Raw genomic sequence first — 17,186 nt, 5'->3', positions numbered from 1 at the left:
CAACCAGTAACCACAAAAATGAAAATACGAGTAGTTTACTTTTGATATATTCTGAGTAGGAAAGAGTAGTGAAACCAATACAACTCTGCAGCACAAAGTAAATTTTCTCACAAAGCTCTGCACAACATAGATTGGGCTGCTGAATGAGAAGTTGAAACTAAAAATCCCTTTTATGTTATTAGATAATTATTAGATTATTATGTAACTAGATCTGGTGTCAAGGCAATAGTGAAAGTGTGCACTCAGTGTATTTTTGGTTGTAAACAGCCATGCAAAAAATAGCAAGTGGTATTTCATCTCATGCCTCTACTTTTGAATGGCTCTCCTTGCAATGCAAGCAAGTTACTCAGTGCTGCCAAGAATACTGGATTCCTACTAGCAACAGTCAGCAGTTTCTTTTTGATTGCGAAAGCCCTAAGAGGCTTTGGCTGGCTAGCAGCTGCGTGTCAGAGCCTGAGGTGGATGACGACAGCAGCAGCAGCACCACCTGTGCGTGTAACACATGTACACATTCATACTCCACAGGAGGGAGAGGTGTCTCCCCCTTTTCCTTTGCACTGCAATGCAGCCTGGCTGGCCTCGGCTCTGCTGTGCTTCCAATAAGAAACTACTGTGGAGCCAAGTTTACTGTGGTAAAGAATTAAAGCATGATTTTTGTTGACAAAAATTACACTAACAAAGCAGCCAAGCAGAACTTCTCAAAGCATTATATGGCAACCAGAAATTTGGGGTTCAATTACATTACACTACCATGTTCACCAAGTATTTGCATCCTCTTTGGCCAGAAAAGACAGCCATAGTTACCAAGGAAATGCTTTGTAATGCCCCATACATACTGATGGAAACCGCTCTAAGAAATCATAGAATATCCTGAGTTGGAAGGGACCCATAAGGATCATTGAATCCAACTCTTGGCACCACACAGGTCTACCCAAAATTTTAGACCACGTGACTAAGTCCAAATGCTTCTTAAACTCCAACAGGCTTGGCACAGTGACTACTTCCCTGGGGAGCCTGTTTCAGTGTGTGACCACCCTCTTGGTGAAGAACCTCTTCCTGATGTCTAGCCTAAACCTCCTGTCACTCCATTCCTGTCGGTCCTATCACTGGTGATTAAGAATTGGTTGGCACCTGCCCCTCCACTCCCCCTCATGAGGAAGCTGTAGACCGTGATGAGGTCCCCCCTCAGCCTCCTCTTCTCCAGGCTGAACAGGCCCAGTGCCCTCAGCCACTCCTCATACGTCTCCCCCTCTAGGCCCTTCACCATCTTCATTGCCCTCCTCTGGACACTCTCCAACAGTTTCATGTCCTTTTTATACTGTGGTGCCCAGAACTGCACACAGTACTCGAGGTGAGGCCGCACCAGCGCAGAGTAGAGCGGGACAATCACCTCCCTTGACCTACTAGCGATGCCGTGCTTGATGCACCCCAGGACACGGTCGGCCCTCCTGGCTGCCAGGGCACACTGCTGGCTCATATTCATCTTGCTGTCAGCCACAACCCCAGATCTCTCTCTGCAGGGCTGCTCTCTAGCGTCTCATCGCCCAGTCGGTACGTATAGCCAGGGTTGCCCCATCCCAGGTGAAGGACCCGGCACTTGCTCTTGTTAAACTTCATGTGGTTGGTGATTGCCCAGCTCTCCAATCTGTCCAGGTCTCTCTGCAAGGGCTTTCCACCCTCATCCAAGTCCACAACTCCTCCAAGTTTGGTGTCGTCGGCATTTGCTCAAAACACCTTCCTCTTATAAAATATTGAAGAGGACTGACCCTAAAATGGAGCCTTGAGGGACCCCACTAGTGACTATCTGCCAGCCAGATGTGGGCCCATTTACCTTTTGAGCCCTGCCTGTCAGCCAATTGCTCACCCATCATATGATGTTTTTGTCCAGATATATGCTGGACATTTTGTCCAGTAAGATCCTATGGGAAACCATGTCAAAAGCCTTGCTGAAGTCTAAAAAGATCACATCCCTTGATCGACTAGATGGATGATCTTATCATAAAAGGAAATCAAATCTGTCAAACAGGACCTACCCCTCATGAACCCATGTTGCCTGGGACTGATGACTGCATTGTCGCCCAGGTGCACTTCAGTAACTCCCAGGATGATCTTCTCCATAATTTTACTAGGCACTGACGTGAGACTGACAGGCCATTAGTTGCCAGGGTCCTCTTTCCTGGCCTTCTTGAAAATAGGTACAACATTTGCCAGCTTCCACTCAACTGGGACCTCTCCAGATTCCCAAGACCATTGAAAAATAATTGAGTGATGATGTCAGCCAGCTCTCTAAGCACTCTGGGATGAATTCCATCTGCACCTGTGGACTTGTATGGATCCAGGTGGAGCAGCAAATCCTGCACGCATTCAGGGTGGGTTGGGAGTTTGTCATTCCCACCATCACAGTCCTCCATCTCAGGGCACCGGGGGTCCCGAAGCCCATCATCGGTGTTAAAGACAGAGGCAAAGAAGGCATTAAACGTCTCTGCTTTGCCCGTGTCCTTGTCTGTGAGGTAACCATCCCCAACAGGTAGCGGACCTATGTTTTTTTTGGTCCTCCTTTTTTGGTTCACATATCTGAAAAAACACTTTTTATTGTCTCCCACAGACATGGCCAGCTTCAACTCTACTTGGGCTTTGGCCACACAAATTTTCTCCTTGCAAGTGCTAACAGTGTCCCTGTATTCCTTCCACGTTGCCTGACCCTGCTTCCAGGAGCCATACACTTTCTTTTTATGCCTAAGCTCCAGTAGAAGATCCCTGGTCAGCCAAGCCGCTTGCTTGACTTGTGATATTTTGGAATTGCCTGATCCTGTACTTTTAGGAGGCAGGGCTTAAAGACTGACCAGCCCTGATGCACCTTGCTAACTAGTTCCCTGAGCACCTTGCAGTCTGCTCTCCCCACATGCAGGGCTGAAGTTTGGGTGGCAGTTTTCCTCCTGTCACCAAAAATTTTAAACTCAACCACTCCATGGTCACTATGACCAAGACGGCCACCCATTGCCATGTCTCCCACAAGACCCTCTCTGTTCTCCAGCAACAGCTCTAGGAGGGCACCTTTCCTACTTGTCTCCCTTAGCACCTGCACCAAGAAGATATCACAGAGGTGCTTTAGGAACCTCCTGGACACGCTTGGGCTGACCATGTGGTAATCCCAGTTGATGTCTGGCAACCTGAAGTCCCCCGTAAGGACAAGGGCAGTTGATCTCGAGGTATTTCGTAGTTCCTCAAAGACTAATTCATCAGTGTCGTCGTGCTGGCCAGGTGGTCTGTAACAGACTGCCACGACGACATCCCCTATATTTGTTTGTCCCTTAATCCTTACCCGGAGGCTCTCAACTTTGCCATCACCAACAGCAAGCTGCACACAGTCCAGCCCCTCCTTTACGTACAACGCCGCCCCACCGCCTCGCCTGCCCTGCCTGTCCCTCCTGAGGAGCCTGTAACCGTCCCTTGCAACACACCAGTCACAGGACTCATCCCATCACGTTCCGCGTATGCCAGTGATGTCGTAGCTGTGGGACTGGGCCAAGACTTCTTGCTCAACCACTTTATTCCTCATCCTGCATGCGTTTGCACAGGAGCACTTCAAATGTGCTTCATTGGACCCAGCACCTCACGGAACAGACCGAAGGACCTCCCTAGCCCACAGTACCGCTGATTCTAGCATGTATCCCTTAGCTCAACACCAGCAGGGCTGGTTTCATGCCTTTCCCCCTTTGACTCTAGTTTAAAGCCCTATCTATCAGCCCTGCTAACTGCTGGGCAAAAATCATTTTCCCCCTCTGAGAGAGGTGCATCCCATCTGGTGCCAGCAGGCCCGGTATCGCATAGACCCTCCCATGATCAACAAACCCAAAGTTTTGCTGACGGCACCAGTCTCCAAGTCACATTTTGATGCACCAAGTGTGCCTGTCAACACTGGTCCCCCCTATCGGAAGGACAGAGGCAAACACAACCTGTACCCCTGAACCTTTAAGTAGTTGCCCTAAAGCCCTGAAGTCTGTTTTGATCACTCTTGGACTTCTCCTTGCTACCTCATCATTACCAGCCTGAAAAACCAGTAACGGCTAGTAGTCAGTGGGCTGTACCAGGCGAGTGACTTTCTTAGCAATGTCTCTCACCCGAGCCCGAGGGAGGCAACAGACTTCCACATGGGTTGGGTCTGGTGGGCATATTGGGCCCTCTGACCCTTTCAGAAGGGAGTCTCTCATGATGATAACCCTTCTTTCTTTATTGACAGATGTAGAAATGCAGGAGGTAGGTTGCCTTGCCTTAGGCACCCTCTCCAACTGGGACAGGCTTTCATCTACAATGTTGTTTTGACTGTCAAGTTCTAGAGCCTCATACCTGTTATATAAGGGTAGAGGGGCAGGTGAGGTGGGCAGGGAGAGGGCTCACCTACCATGCTGAACAGAAACCTGCTTCCATTCCCCCTCTTGGCCTAGGTCCCCTTCTACTGCCTGGTGGGATGAGGAAACTTTTCTCTGTGTAGCAGGAGATATTTCTGCTGTGGCAGGTTTGAGGGTTTGTCTTAGAGAAGGTAAAGTATGCTTCTACCAGCCAGTTTCCCTCTCTGACTCCCTGATGCTCCTCAGCATCACCTCCTCGCAAAGCTCTGCCACCAGGCTGAGCAATTCTTCAGCCTGGGCACACCTCCCACAGGCATACCCAGCGCTGCTGCTGTCAGACACTGACAGAAGACTCGGGCACAGCCTGCAGCCCAAGAGCGGGACGGCCGCGTGTTTCCCCGACACCTCCGTCTGGGTCGCCACGTCGCTAGCTGTGGCTGGAGAGGCCGCGAGAGCTGCGGAGGCCATGGCTTTCTGCGGGGTGGATACCATGGCTGGGCTCTTTGTGAGCAGGTTACAAGCCCCATTGGGAAAAACCGCTACAAAAGAGCGGTGAGGGGCCCTCCCTGCTCGTCCTGCCCAGAATGTGCCTGCCTCGGAGCGATCAGGGCCATTACCTCTGTTCCCCTGTGTAGCTGCCTCAACTTTAAGCGTTCCTTGTGGCTGGGTTGTCTTCACTGCCTGAGGAATATTAGGGAAACAGAGGTTAACAACCCGTGGCACGGGAGCAGTAACCATTAAAAGCGGCGCTGGCAGAGTTCAGGCGCTGCACCGTCCCTTTCTTGCCACCACTGCGAGGGATCCGCTCACCTGGGCTGGGGGTCTGCGCGCGCGGGGATGACGTTAACGTAGGGGGCTAACGCTGACGAGACGATGGAAACTTCTGGAAAGCCTCACTAACACCTCACAAACAGCGGCAGTAACACCTGCGGTGAGAAGACCCAGCCTGCTCTTCTGAGGAGGGCGCACCCCAGGGCTCGTCAACGAACGTAGGCGCTGCAGTTTAAGCAGGCGGAGAAGGCGCCAGCCTCAAGCGCCCCGTCACGCACACGACGCCGCCCGGCTCCTCACACCAACCGCCGCCGCCACCCGCCGCGCATGCGCCACGCGCGGCGGGCAAACTCCGGCGCCACCCAGCCGGGCCAACTGCGCATGCGCGCCGCCCTCCCCGCTCACTCCCCCCTGATCTTCCCAGCAACACACTGCGCAGGCGCACTCCGCCCCGCTCCCTCCCTCCCTCCCTCCCTCCCGCCTCGGCCGCGGCGCCCCCCGCCCCCCGGTTACCGTTACCCCCCCCCCCCCGCCCCCAACGGCGTTCAACCGCCGCTCGGAGCCGTTAGCGCCGCCTCACGCCGCTCCTCCGCTAGGGGAGGAGGGGGCCCCGGGGAAAGGCTCGGCTCGGCTCGGCTCGGCTCGGCTGCCGGGCGGCCCGCCGCCGCCATGCAGATCACGCTGAAGACGCTGCAGCAGCAGACCTTCCGCATCGACATCGACCCCGAGGAGACGGTGAGGCGGCGGGGGGCGGCGTGTGAGGGTGGGGGGGGGTCGCGGCTCGCTCCCCTCACGGCGAGGCTTTGTGGCGGTGAGGGGCCGCACCGGGCACGGCGAGGAGCGGCGGGGAGCGGGCCCGAGCGCCCGCCGGCGGCCGGGGGGTTGTGGTGGTGGGGGTGAAGCCGCCGGGGGGGGGGGGATGATGGGGGTTGGGGACTGGGGGGGGGGTGTGCGGTGTGTGTGTGTGTGTGTATTTGGGGGGGGGTTGTTATAAGCTGGCCTCTCGAGTTGGCAGGTGGCATGGGCTGCACGGCTCCTCCCTGCCTGCCAGGCTGGGGGAGGGGGCGAGCAGGCGGTGTGGCCGCAGCTGAGGCTTTGCTGGGGAGTCTGCAGGGAAATGCAGGGCCCTGAGAGGGTGAGGAGGGCCCTGGGAGCGCCTTGTCACTTGTCTGGGTGGCTAGCTGCCTCACATAGCCAAGTACGGACATCCTCGTGGCCTTCTCTCCAGTGGCGTGGTGAGTTCAGCTTCTGGAGGTGTCTGCAGCAGCCTTGCACGTGGCAGCGAAGCTGTGGAAAGCTCTGGTACAGTGCGCCTGGCTGTGTGAAGCTTAGCCTCTTCCACCTCTGTTTAAAGCAATCAAGGAGGGCAGCTAAAACTGGAGGAAGAGCTCGTTTGGTCGAACAGCATGACAGAGGGAGATGGCAAAGTGTCTCACTGGAGCATGTGTTTAGAAACCTCCAAGGATTTAAAACATCATTTTTTGCTTAAAACCAAGAAAAGTTCTCTTTTAAACCTCTGTCTTCTGTTTTGAGTAAGGTCCTGGAAAATAAAGCAGGGGGAGGACCACAAGAATGTTGCCAGTCAAACACGCTTGCCAGCCTGTGAGACAGCAAAATGCATTAGCTGAAAGTTGGATTGTGGGAAACTGTCGTGCACTCTGGTTGTAGCTGTAGTTGCTACAGTAGTTCAGTATCTGACACAAGAATGCCTCTCCTGAGCGTAATAGTTTAGGTCTTGGCTAGGAGTAGAAGAAATGTGGTTAAGATTTGAGGAGAACTTTGTGTTAAAAGTGTATAGTGTGAAGCCTTGACTCTATTAACTCTAGAGGTGTGGGGCTGAAAATGTATTTAAACTTTTTTGGACAAATATTTTGAAAATTAAATTACTATAGAAAGTGTTGTAAATATTAGATCTTAAAGGGAAGAACAATCTTGAACCCTCAGTTATTTGAAAGTTTTCCTCACTTATACTTCGTTAACCAAATGTTTGGAAGTTCTCGATCAGGTTTTTAAAAAAAGCTAATTTTTGATAATTGCACCAGTTTCTTAGATTAGTTTTCTATCATCGTGAAGCAAATGTGTGTGTTGTGGGAAGTTCGGAAGACATTGCTTTTAGTGTTCAAACTACACGTACATGTTTCACTGCTAGAGGTAGCCTTGTTTACTTGGAGCTTTGCCCTATACTGTGACAAGGCCAAAAATGATCTAGTTGCAATAGGCCCAGGAAACTTGTTGCTCTAAAATTGGCTTCTGTTTCTCGCACTTTCTCCCTTTAGTCTCGGTCAAAAATGAATCTAAAGAGACATGATGTTACAGTACAAGGTAGTATTATAACAAGAATTTATGCTTGTAACTGAAAGCTCTCATTAATAGTAAAGAAAATATTTAAATATACCTTCTGGAGGGAATATGAATAAACACACTTTGTAATTACTAATTGGAATTGTTACAGCTTCTACAGAAGCAGATGATTATTCTCTGCTTTATCAGACTGTTTTTTAGAGTTCAAAGCATATTCTTAATATTGTGACTTTGTTTTCTGTTTGTGTTTGAAAGTGTTAGCCCACCAACTATTTTTAATGAACAAAAAAACAGACTCAAAGAGTGAATTATTCTTGCTGGTGGAAGTGCTAGTGCTAGGCAAAAGACTCTGTTGTGTGTAAAAATAAATGTTGTACTCATCATGCTCTGTACAGAAGACGGATTTACCAGCTGTAATCGTTCTAGTGTTCTGCACCAAACAGTTCAGTACTCGAGCATTCAGACTTACCCAGGGTAAATGAAAGGGTGCATTTATCTACACAAGCTCATTCTCACGTCTGTTAATTGTTTGTGAGAGAGTAAGCATATTAAGCTACGTGTTAGAAGCAAATAGTGATGAAGACCTGTATAGCTGCGTCTCTTGTCTGAGGTCATGCCACTGACGCCGTAGGCTTCTAAATCTAGTGCTTGGTTTGTAGGGATCGCTACATAGGTGTGAAATAGGCCGAAAGAAAACTCTACATTTTTAATTTACGCTATAAAGTGAAACAACAATTTTAAGTAAGACTGTCTTATTTCTTTTTCAGTTTCCCTGTGCTGTTAACACTAACATCCTCATTGTCAAATGCAGAGGAGTTGAAGGAACATTCAGGATGTCAGGAGTCCTTTAACATCCTCCACTTCATGTAATACGGTCTTTCACATTGCACTGTTCTGTCACAGTGAAATGCCTGCCTGTTTAACACGGTGTCAACAATATGCTCAGTTATGGAAGTTTGACCTTCTGTGTGTTCTGATATATCCTGAATATACTTATACTTTATTGTCAAACATGCGTGTGGACTTCTGGATGCACACATAATACCTCCCCCCTGTGCTGGAAGGTCCTGTTATTTAAATTTAGAAATGTAGGGTAGGTACTACTGTAAGCCATGTTAACTGTCTGGGGAGCGTGCTCCAGCAAAAATGAATTACAAATGAATCAGGATCCAAGTAACATGTAGAGAAAATGTGAGGCGTAACATACGTTTCCATTCTATGGATTAAATAGGCACTCTTTGGGGGAAAAACAGATACAGCTTTTACGGAGAATTTTCAAAACAAAATCTTTTAGCAAAGATTTTTCTCGCTTGTGGGGGGCTCAGAAAACATTCTGGTTATGTAACAACAACAAGGTAGTACATAAAAAGGAGGTGCTTTTAAGTACATTTGTGGAGGACATGTATGGTAAAGGACAAGCCACTTTAATTCTCTTCAGAGAGTACACAATAAATTTCTGAACTGCTGCAGAAACTGTAATCTGAATAGTTAAAGCATTATTCCTGAACTCATACAAAAGTGAATACTCTTCCTGAACCTGCACAAAAAAAAAGTTTGATTAGTTTCATCTGATTGTATCTATTCAGTATATTGAGAGCTATACTAAAGCATCTTTAAAAAAAAATAAAATATATATATATATATATATATGTATATATATATCTCAAAACCCTGTGTGATTTTGAAACATACTTTGCATTCATTTTTATTCTCTCTGGGACAAGGAAAGATACTTGGAAACAAAGACAGTGTTGTTGTAAAATGTGTGGGCAAGACATACAAAGAGTGACTGAAGTCCCTCAGTTTGTCCAGCCCCGGGCAGAGCGGGCTGAGGGGAGGCCTCATGGTGGCCTGCAGCTCCCTTACGAGGGGAGCGGAGGGGCAGGCGCTGAGCTCTGCTCTCTGGGGACAGCGACAGGACCCGAGGGGACGGCATGGAGCTGGGACAGGGGAGGGTCAGGCTGGGGGTTAGGGAAAGGGTCTGCACCCAGAGGGTGCTCGGGCACTGGCACGGGCTGCCCAGAGCAGTGGTCACAGCACTGAGCCTGCTGGAGGTCAAGCAGCGTTTGGACAGTGCTCTCAGACATACGGGCTGAGTTTTGGGTGGTCCTGTGTGGCACCAGGAGTTGATGATCCTAGTAGATCTCTTCCAATTTGGGATATTCTCCAGTTCTGGGTATTGATTATGTTTCTTGGAGCTCTCCTGGTAACCTGCGGGCTTCTGTTAGAAATATGCCTGTTGATGTAGCAGCCTTGAATGAAGAATAAAGGTTAACAGTGATGAGAGTATGAGTCAGTTAATTTTAAGTAGTATTACTTTTTCTCATAAAATTATTTTTCTGTCATACAGAAATAATAGATTTAGTTTTGTTGAATATGCAGTTTCCTGTATTTATTAGCTTTAGAAAGAGCTCTGCAATAGCAAGAGTATTTCAGGAAGAAATGGTAAAATCAGACTGTATGAGGCCTGTAAACCTTGAAGAAATGTGAATTTATTCTGACAACCCCTTTCTACATGTGTTTCAGTGTTGGTTAATCCTGTAGACATCTCTGATGAGAGGATTGTTGTATTTCCCTGACAATTTATAATCTTAGTGGTTGGTTAGAGGAAAAATGCTTTCATGATCTTTTTCAAAATCCAGAAATATCCATCCAGAATAGAGATGTCTTTATACCTCCCCAAGTCCTGATATTTTTTCTTTAATTCCTCTTTGATTTTACAGCAGGTATCCTTCTCTTCTTGTTGTGTTTCTCTTGTCTACTTGTATTTTATATGCAGTTGCAGAAGGTGTGAATTTGAAGGGCTTGTACTTGCTGCTTGAGGTTTGATAGATGACTCTGCAAAAATTGTAGCTTCAGAAATTACCAGAATAAGTGTTAGGGATAATCTGCAATTTTTTTCATTATTTCGATACTTTCTTTACAGACTATAGCATTTCAAAGTTATGTTCTCATAATACATGTTTGTGTTCTTTTTTTTTTTTTTTTTTTTCCTTCAATTGCTTGTCCTCTGTGGCTAATCTCTTTCATTCCATGTTTAATTTTATTTTTGGAATATTCTTCTCCAGTTTAACTGCCAGCAAGAAAAAAAGACTTTGGTACTGTAATAACAATTTTGTTAATAGTATGTGCTATGTCTCTTAACAGTCCCAACTTTCTTCAAGTGCTATTTCCAAGATGGCCAGTGAGCGAACTGACAAGTTAAATATATAGGTTGTATAGATATTTCTGTATCTAAGTGCAAAACACGCTTTAAATATGATTGGTAAGCCAAGGTGTCTGTACTTGATATGGATAACAACAGGCTACGAAGTGTTTCGTTTGTAATCTATGGTCGGTGGAGGGGTGGACATGTATAGGCTCATTAAAGAATAGTATGAGCAAACAGTCATGCTACATTCTACAATCTTACTCCTGCCCTCATGCATACATACTAGCAGGTCTTTTGGAAGTATTTTCATTGTGTTTCTGAAGCACAGCAAAATGCTTTCCTGAAGGGAAATGTATATATCTATTTAAACACAGGACTAAAGGATGTGGCTGCCAATGTCTTCTCCTGCCAAGGGTGACAGGATACTTGGATTAAGCAGACTTATTGAACAAATCTGTTTTTATCTTACAGGACATGGTGAGGTGCAGCATGTCTCATCCGGGCACTGTCAGAACCAGACAGAGGCCTCGCAGGCTCTCCTTTTTGCATGCTGCTCTGCAGGAAGCATCAAGTGAACGCAGAAAGCAGAGGGAAGGGCTGGTGGCTGCTATAGGTGTACTGAGTAAAAGTGTAGTATAAATGCTAACATCTCTCCCTGTCTCTTGTCATTCCCTGTACCAGGGGTAGAGTAGACTCAGGAATGGAAGTGATATGAGGCCGAAATACTTCTCTTCCATCCCCCCAGCTTGAATGCCTGGGCTTCATATTTCTAACCGTTTTTTTGGTGTCCAAAATGAAGGCCATTAGAGTGTACCTAAATAAAGCTTGTTTTACTCTTCTAATTGGTTTGTCAGTATGCAGAATTAAGAGTTTTGTTTTTTAAAAAATTATTGTTACTTAAAATGTGTTACCAGTTTTCCTCATATTAGAAACTGTTCACATAGAGTAAAAGCAATAGAACCAGTCTGAGGGGAATAGACTTGTTCATGCTAATCAGCATAACCATGGAAGTGTCACCGCTTACGGAATGTAAGTTTTCTCCTTAAGGCAAGCCCCTGTGAGTTCATAGGGAACACTGAGAGCTGTCAAAAGCCACATCTTTCTACTGTTTTTGCAATATATTGACAGCTGAGCATTTTTTCTGTTGCTTAAAGCTCAGCTTTATGTTGAAATCTATTCATGTATCACTACAAAACTTCATGTGTACAGCCATTTCAGTCATCATTTAGCATCAGAATGTTGATCCTAATGTCTTCTTTTTTTAAACAGTGTTCAAGTCAATTTGGAAATGAAGGATGGAAGTGCCTAGAGGCCAACTGTGAGATTAGAAATTCATTTTGTTGATCTCCAGGCAGTGCGTAATAGCAACTACTCTACTGATAAACTTCACTTAGCTGTAAATGAACTCAGTTCTGGAGAGGAAATTAGAAAGGCAGAGATAATTGCTTAGGAAGTAAATGACAAAGTTAAATTTTGGATTTTTACTTTGCCATTTCCAGGCTATTCATCTACTAGGCTGTGCTTTCTTTGTATACAGACTTTAACATCACACATGCGAATGGCAAATACGGTAGTTTTTGAATGCTTTATATTGCCTGTGAGGCTGTTTTAAAATATTGTCATAATTCTTTAAGTGCCTTTTTTCTTGAGTACATACTATTTTTTTCAGCTGCTTAAGAAAAGATGAACAGATTCACAGGACTCTTCCTCTCTTATGGTCCTTCTCAATTACTGCATCTGTTATACCTCTGGAACCCAATGCAGGGCAGTAACCTGTTCTTGCAACTCTCAGGGTGGTTTCCTGACTATTGAATGTCCCATTAAGGAAACACATATGAGAGATTTCTGTAAGTGTAGGTTTGCAACAAAAAAATCTGCTTTTATTATTCATAGGAAAAGTTAGGACCAAATGTGGTCTTATCAATGAATCTACTATAAAACCTTTAGTTACTAGATATGAAGCATCTTATGCCCTGGACATTTCAATAACAGGCAAAATGTTTGCCATTAATGTGTGATCATGGAGTTTAAGGATTTTAAAATTTGTGACACAGATCAGTTTGTTGCTTCTGGATTACTGGTGGATACAACGTTATCCTCAACTGACTGAGCAGTGTCCGTATATACTATCTGTACCATACAGCATGTGGTATATGTGTTTTCCGCAGCAGTGGGAGGGAAGACTTGGGAATGTTAGCCCTAGCTCTAAACAGAAGTGTTCAGAGTAGCCTCCACATGTCTTAGCTCAGGAGATGGGGAGAAGAGCAAAGGCCTTTGGACTGAAAGCTTTTGACCATGTCTAAAAGATGACTGTTTCTCCAGTCTGGGATAAATTTGTTGGTCTGTTGCAGAACAGGTGAAGATTGGTAGAGGAATTGCAAAGAGATTCAAGACCCCTCTCTGAGTTCCTTCTCGAAACAGTTGAATTGTAGGCAGGTGGGTAGTGCAAGTCTCTAGGAGTTAGTCTTGGGATCCATCTATTTATAGTATTTTTATTAATTTGATAAGAATAACGCACTTGAGTACAAAAGCAATAGAAACATGGTGGAATTAAAGGACTCAAAGCTTGTGCTTGGCTATCTGATTGGAGGGCCTGTTGTTTGGAAATGTCTGTCCAAAAGATGAAGCCCTCAAGCTTATAAATCCTGGAATTACCATCAAGAGTAGTAGTGCCACTGTTCCACTTGCTTGCTGGCCACCAATTTCCAGGAGGAATGAATTTCCACTGGTACAGCAAAGAGGTGCTGTAATGGTGTGGAAGACTGAGACTATTAAGTGAAAGTAAGCTAAAGGGCCCGGGCTAGCTTAGGTTATGAGCTGGGAGGAGGGCTTGGTAGTGCTAAGCACAGTGGTACACACCAAGCGAGGTGGAAGGGTTATTCATGCTTAAATTGTAACACTGGCATAGAAACTGAAGAGTATTAATAGTCAGTGGATTAATTTGGGCTGGAAATGAACAAAAAGGCTTTGAAGAAACTTCGTAGCAACCCTGTAGTGGAAGAGGTAGCAAAAAAACCTTGTTTTTAGATCCACTAATCTGTGAATTGGATTCCTGATGAAGATTGTGGTGTGTCTTGATGTGGGAAGGTGTCCATTTTGGTTCTAATATCCAATTTCTCTATTGATCTCAAGAAATTTAGAGGTTTTATTTTGCCTTTGTAGTTAAAAATGACAAGTATACTGGTGACTTTTTTATTGGAAATTAAGAAATGTGATTTTATCTCACCTGATTTTTCCTTGTCCATTTTGGCATAGTGTATAAGGTAAGAAGTTGAAATTGGTGTGTGAGAGAGAAGGGAGTGAGTTTGTTCAGTATACTTGAGTTATGTGAAATACTTGCCTAGAAGGAACCCAGCGCTTAGGTGGCTAAAATAAATGTAGGGAACAGCTGGACATCTGTTGTGGTTTAACCCAGCCGGCAGCTAAACACCACACAGCCGTTCGCTCACCCTCTGGGACGGGGGAGAGAAACAGGACAGTGAGTTGAGATAAAGACAGTTTATTAAGACAGGAAAATAATAATAACAATAATGATGATAATAGTACTACTAACAATAATATGTACGAAACAAGTGATGCACAGTGCAATTGCTCACCACTCGCTGACCGATGCCCAGCCTAACCCCGAGCAGCCTGCTGCCCCCACCCTGGCTAGCCACCCCTATATATTGTTCAGCATGACCCCATACAGTACGGAATACCCCTTTGGGCAGTTTGGGTCAGCTGTCCTGGGTCTGTCCCCTCCCAGCTCCTGCTGCACCCCCAGCCTGCCCGCTGGCAGGACAGAGTGAGAAGCTGAAATGTCCTTGGCTTGGTGTAAGCACTGCTCTGCAACAATTAAAACATCAGCATGTTATCAGCACTCTTCTCATCCTAAGCCAAAACATGGCACCCTATCACCTACTAGGAGGAAAATTAACTCTGTCCTAAGTAAAACCAGGACAGCATCTTAGCACTATCAATTTCACATAACCTATTTTTTAGGATGCCCATCTGGGATGCACTCTGGGACTGGTATTTCTTTGGAATACCTGTTTTGCAGTTAGGAGTTCATCAGCTGTGACTCTTAATTAAACAGATTCATGGCAGCTATTCTTATGGGCATATTGTTCAGTATTCTCTGATTAGTAGGGATAGTCACACATCTGAAATTCATAGGGGGCATAAAAAATCAGTTAATTTGTAAATTCGCTATCGTAGTGTAAGTGTTCTGTTTCCACATCTTTAGGGTACTGTTTCCAGTGCATCAGACATCAAGAGCAACAAGAAAGGCTTCTGCAAGTGCCTCAATGACAAAAGGAACACTAGGGAACATATGGGCCCTCTCCTGAAGGAAACAGGAGACCTGGTTACCTGGGGCAGTGCAAAGGCCAAGGTACTCCATGCTGCTTGCAGTGCAGATGGGCAATGTTATCACAGTACTCAAGGCCAGGGAATACTTGGGCAGACTGACCATTCCTGAGACCATGGGCCCCAGTGGGTTGCACCGGTGAGTGCTGAAGGAGCTGGCAGATGTGATTGTGAGTCTGCTTTCTATAAATGCTTGGTCACAGTAACTGGGAGAAGTGTCTGAAGACTGGAGGAAAGCAAATGTCTTGCTCTGTCTTCAGGAAGTGTGAGAGAGAGGACCCAGGGAACTACCAGTTCAGCCGTACCTTGATCTCTGGCAAGGTGATGGAACAGCTTATTCTGGAAACAATTTCAGACATATGAAGGAGCAGAAAATCAAGATCAGTCAGCATGGTTTCAAAAAGGGGAATTCATGGCCAACTGTCGTGGTTTTGTTTGGGACAGAGTTAATTTTCTTAATAGAGGCTCCAATGATGCTGTGTTTTGGTTTGTGAATGAAAACAGTAGTGATAACACACTGCTGGCTTTAGTTGCAGAGCAGTGCTTACACAGAGCCAAGGACTTTTCTGCTTCTAATGGTTTCCTGCCAGTGAGGAGGCTGGGGGTGCACAAGAAGAAATTGGTAGGTGACACAGCCAGTACAGCTGACCCAAATTGGCAAAGGGATGTCCCATGCAGGTGGTGCCGTGCTCAGCAGTAAAAGCTGGGGTAAAGGAGGAAGGAGGGTTGTTTACAGTGATGGTGTTTGTCTTCCCAAGAAACTGCTACGCTTGGTGAGCCCTGCTTTGCTTGAAGTGGCCAAACACCTGCCTGCCAATGGGATGCAGCAAGTGAATTATTTGTTTTGCTTTGCTTGCAGACATGGCTTTTGCTTTACCTAGTTAATTGTCTTTTTCTCAAGCCATGAGTTATTGTGTTTTCACCTTTCTGATTCTCTCCCTCATCCAACTGAGCAGCTGTGTGTTGCTGAGCTGCCTGCTGTGATTAAACCAGAACATGGACTAACCTGACCAGCTTCTGTAATGAAATCACCAGTTTGGTACATGGGGGGAAGCAATGGATGTTGCCTACCTGGGCTTCAGTAAGGCCTTTTACCCCGTCCCTTGTAGAGAAACTATTGGAGGTATGGTCTGGGTGGGCAGATTGAGGTGGATCAAAAACTGGCTGAAGGGCCAGTACCAGCAGGTTGTAGTCAGTGGTGCAAAGCACAGACATAGGCCAGTAACAGGTAGAGTACCCTAAGGGTCAGTACTGGGTCAGTCTTGTTTGGCATCTTCATTAACAACCTAGATGATGGGGTGGAGTGCACTGTCAGTAAATTCATGGATGACACAAGGACATGAAACTTGGGGAAGTGGCTGACTCACTAGAGGGCCTCACAACCATCCAGAGGGACCTTAACAGGCTGGAGAAATGGCCTGGCTGGCTGATCTCATGCAGTTCAACATGGAGAATTGCAGTCCTGCCCCTGGGTAGAACAGCCCCAGGCACCAGGACATGCTGGGGGTCACCCAGCTGGAAAGCAGCTCTGCATAAACGGACCCGGGGGAACTGCTGGGCACCAAGTTGAGCATGAGTCAGCAATGTACCCTTGCCACTAAGAAAGCTATCATTATTCTTGGCTGCATTAGGCAAAGTACAGACATTAGGACAAGAGAGGAGATCTTTCCCTCAGCAGTGGTGAGGCCACACCTGTAGTACTGTGTCCAGTTGTGGGCCCCCCAGTACAAGAGAGACCTGGACACAATAGAGAGTCCAGTGCAGGGCTACTAATATGATCAAGGGACTGGAATATAATCGTGGACTCATAGAATGGTTGGGACTGGAAGGGACCCTAGAGATTATCTAATTCCAACCCTCTGCCATGAGCAGGGACGCCTTCCACTAGGCCATGTATCTCAAAGCCCCGTGCAGCATGGCCTTAAATGCTTCATGTTGAGCTAACACCCCCAGATTCTTCTCCTCAGAGCTGCTTGCAATCCATTCTCCACCCAGCCAGTTCCAGTTTCCCTGGAACCTTCTCTTCTCCTGGCTGAACAACCCTGGCTCCCTCAGCCTGTCTTTGTAGAAGAAGTGCTCCAGCCCCTTGATCATCTTTGTGGTCCTTCTTGTGCTGGGATCCCCAGAGCACCTCTCCTGGGACTATACAGCAGTCACACTGCTGCAGAATAAATAAAATTCTTATTCTGTGAAACCATCTTTAAGAATAAGCGTCAATTCAAAGAATGTGTAAGGTTGGAACATGTCTCTGGAGGTCATGTGGT

The 17,186-nt window shown here is 46.4% G+C and overlaps 1 protein-coding gene across 1 annotated transcript in view; it reads left to right on the top strand.

Annotated features, from left to right (window-relative positions):
* Positions 1-5,633: 5,633 nt before the first annotated feature.
* Positions 5,634-17,186, top strand: part of RAD23B (RAD23 homolog B, nucleotide excision repair protein) — a 39,236-nt gene continuing 27,683 nt past the window's right edge. Inside the window, exon 1 of the mRNA XM_082783622.1 lies at positions 5,634-5,855. Coding sequence (XP_082639748.1) covers positions 5,790-5,855 — 66 coding nt within the window. The 5' untranslated portion in view covers positions 5,634-5,789. The remainder of the gene's footprint in view (positions 5,856-17,186) is intronic.

The sequence above is a fragment of the Aythya marila genome (assembly GCF_965140915.1).
Source record: "Aythya marila genome assembly, chromosome: Z".
Classification (NCBI taxonomy): domain Eukaryota; kingdom Metazoa; phylum Chordata; class Aves; order Anseriformes; family Anatidae; genus Aythya; species Aythya marila.
This window is presented reverse-complemented; position numbering and strand designations above follow the sequence as displayed.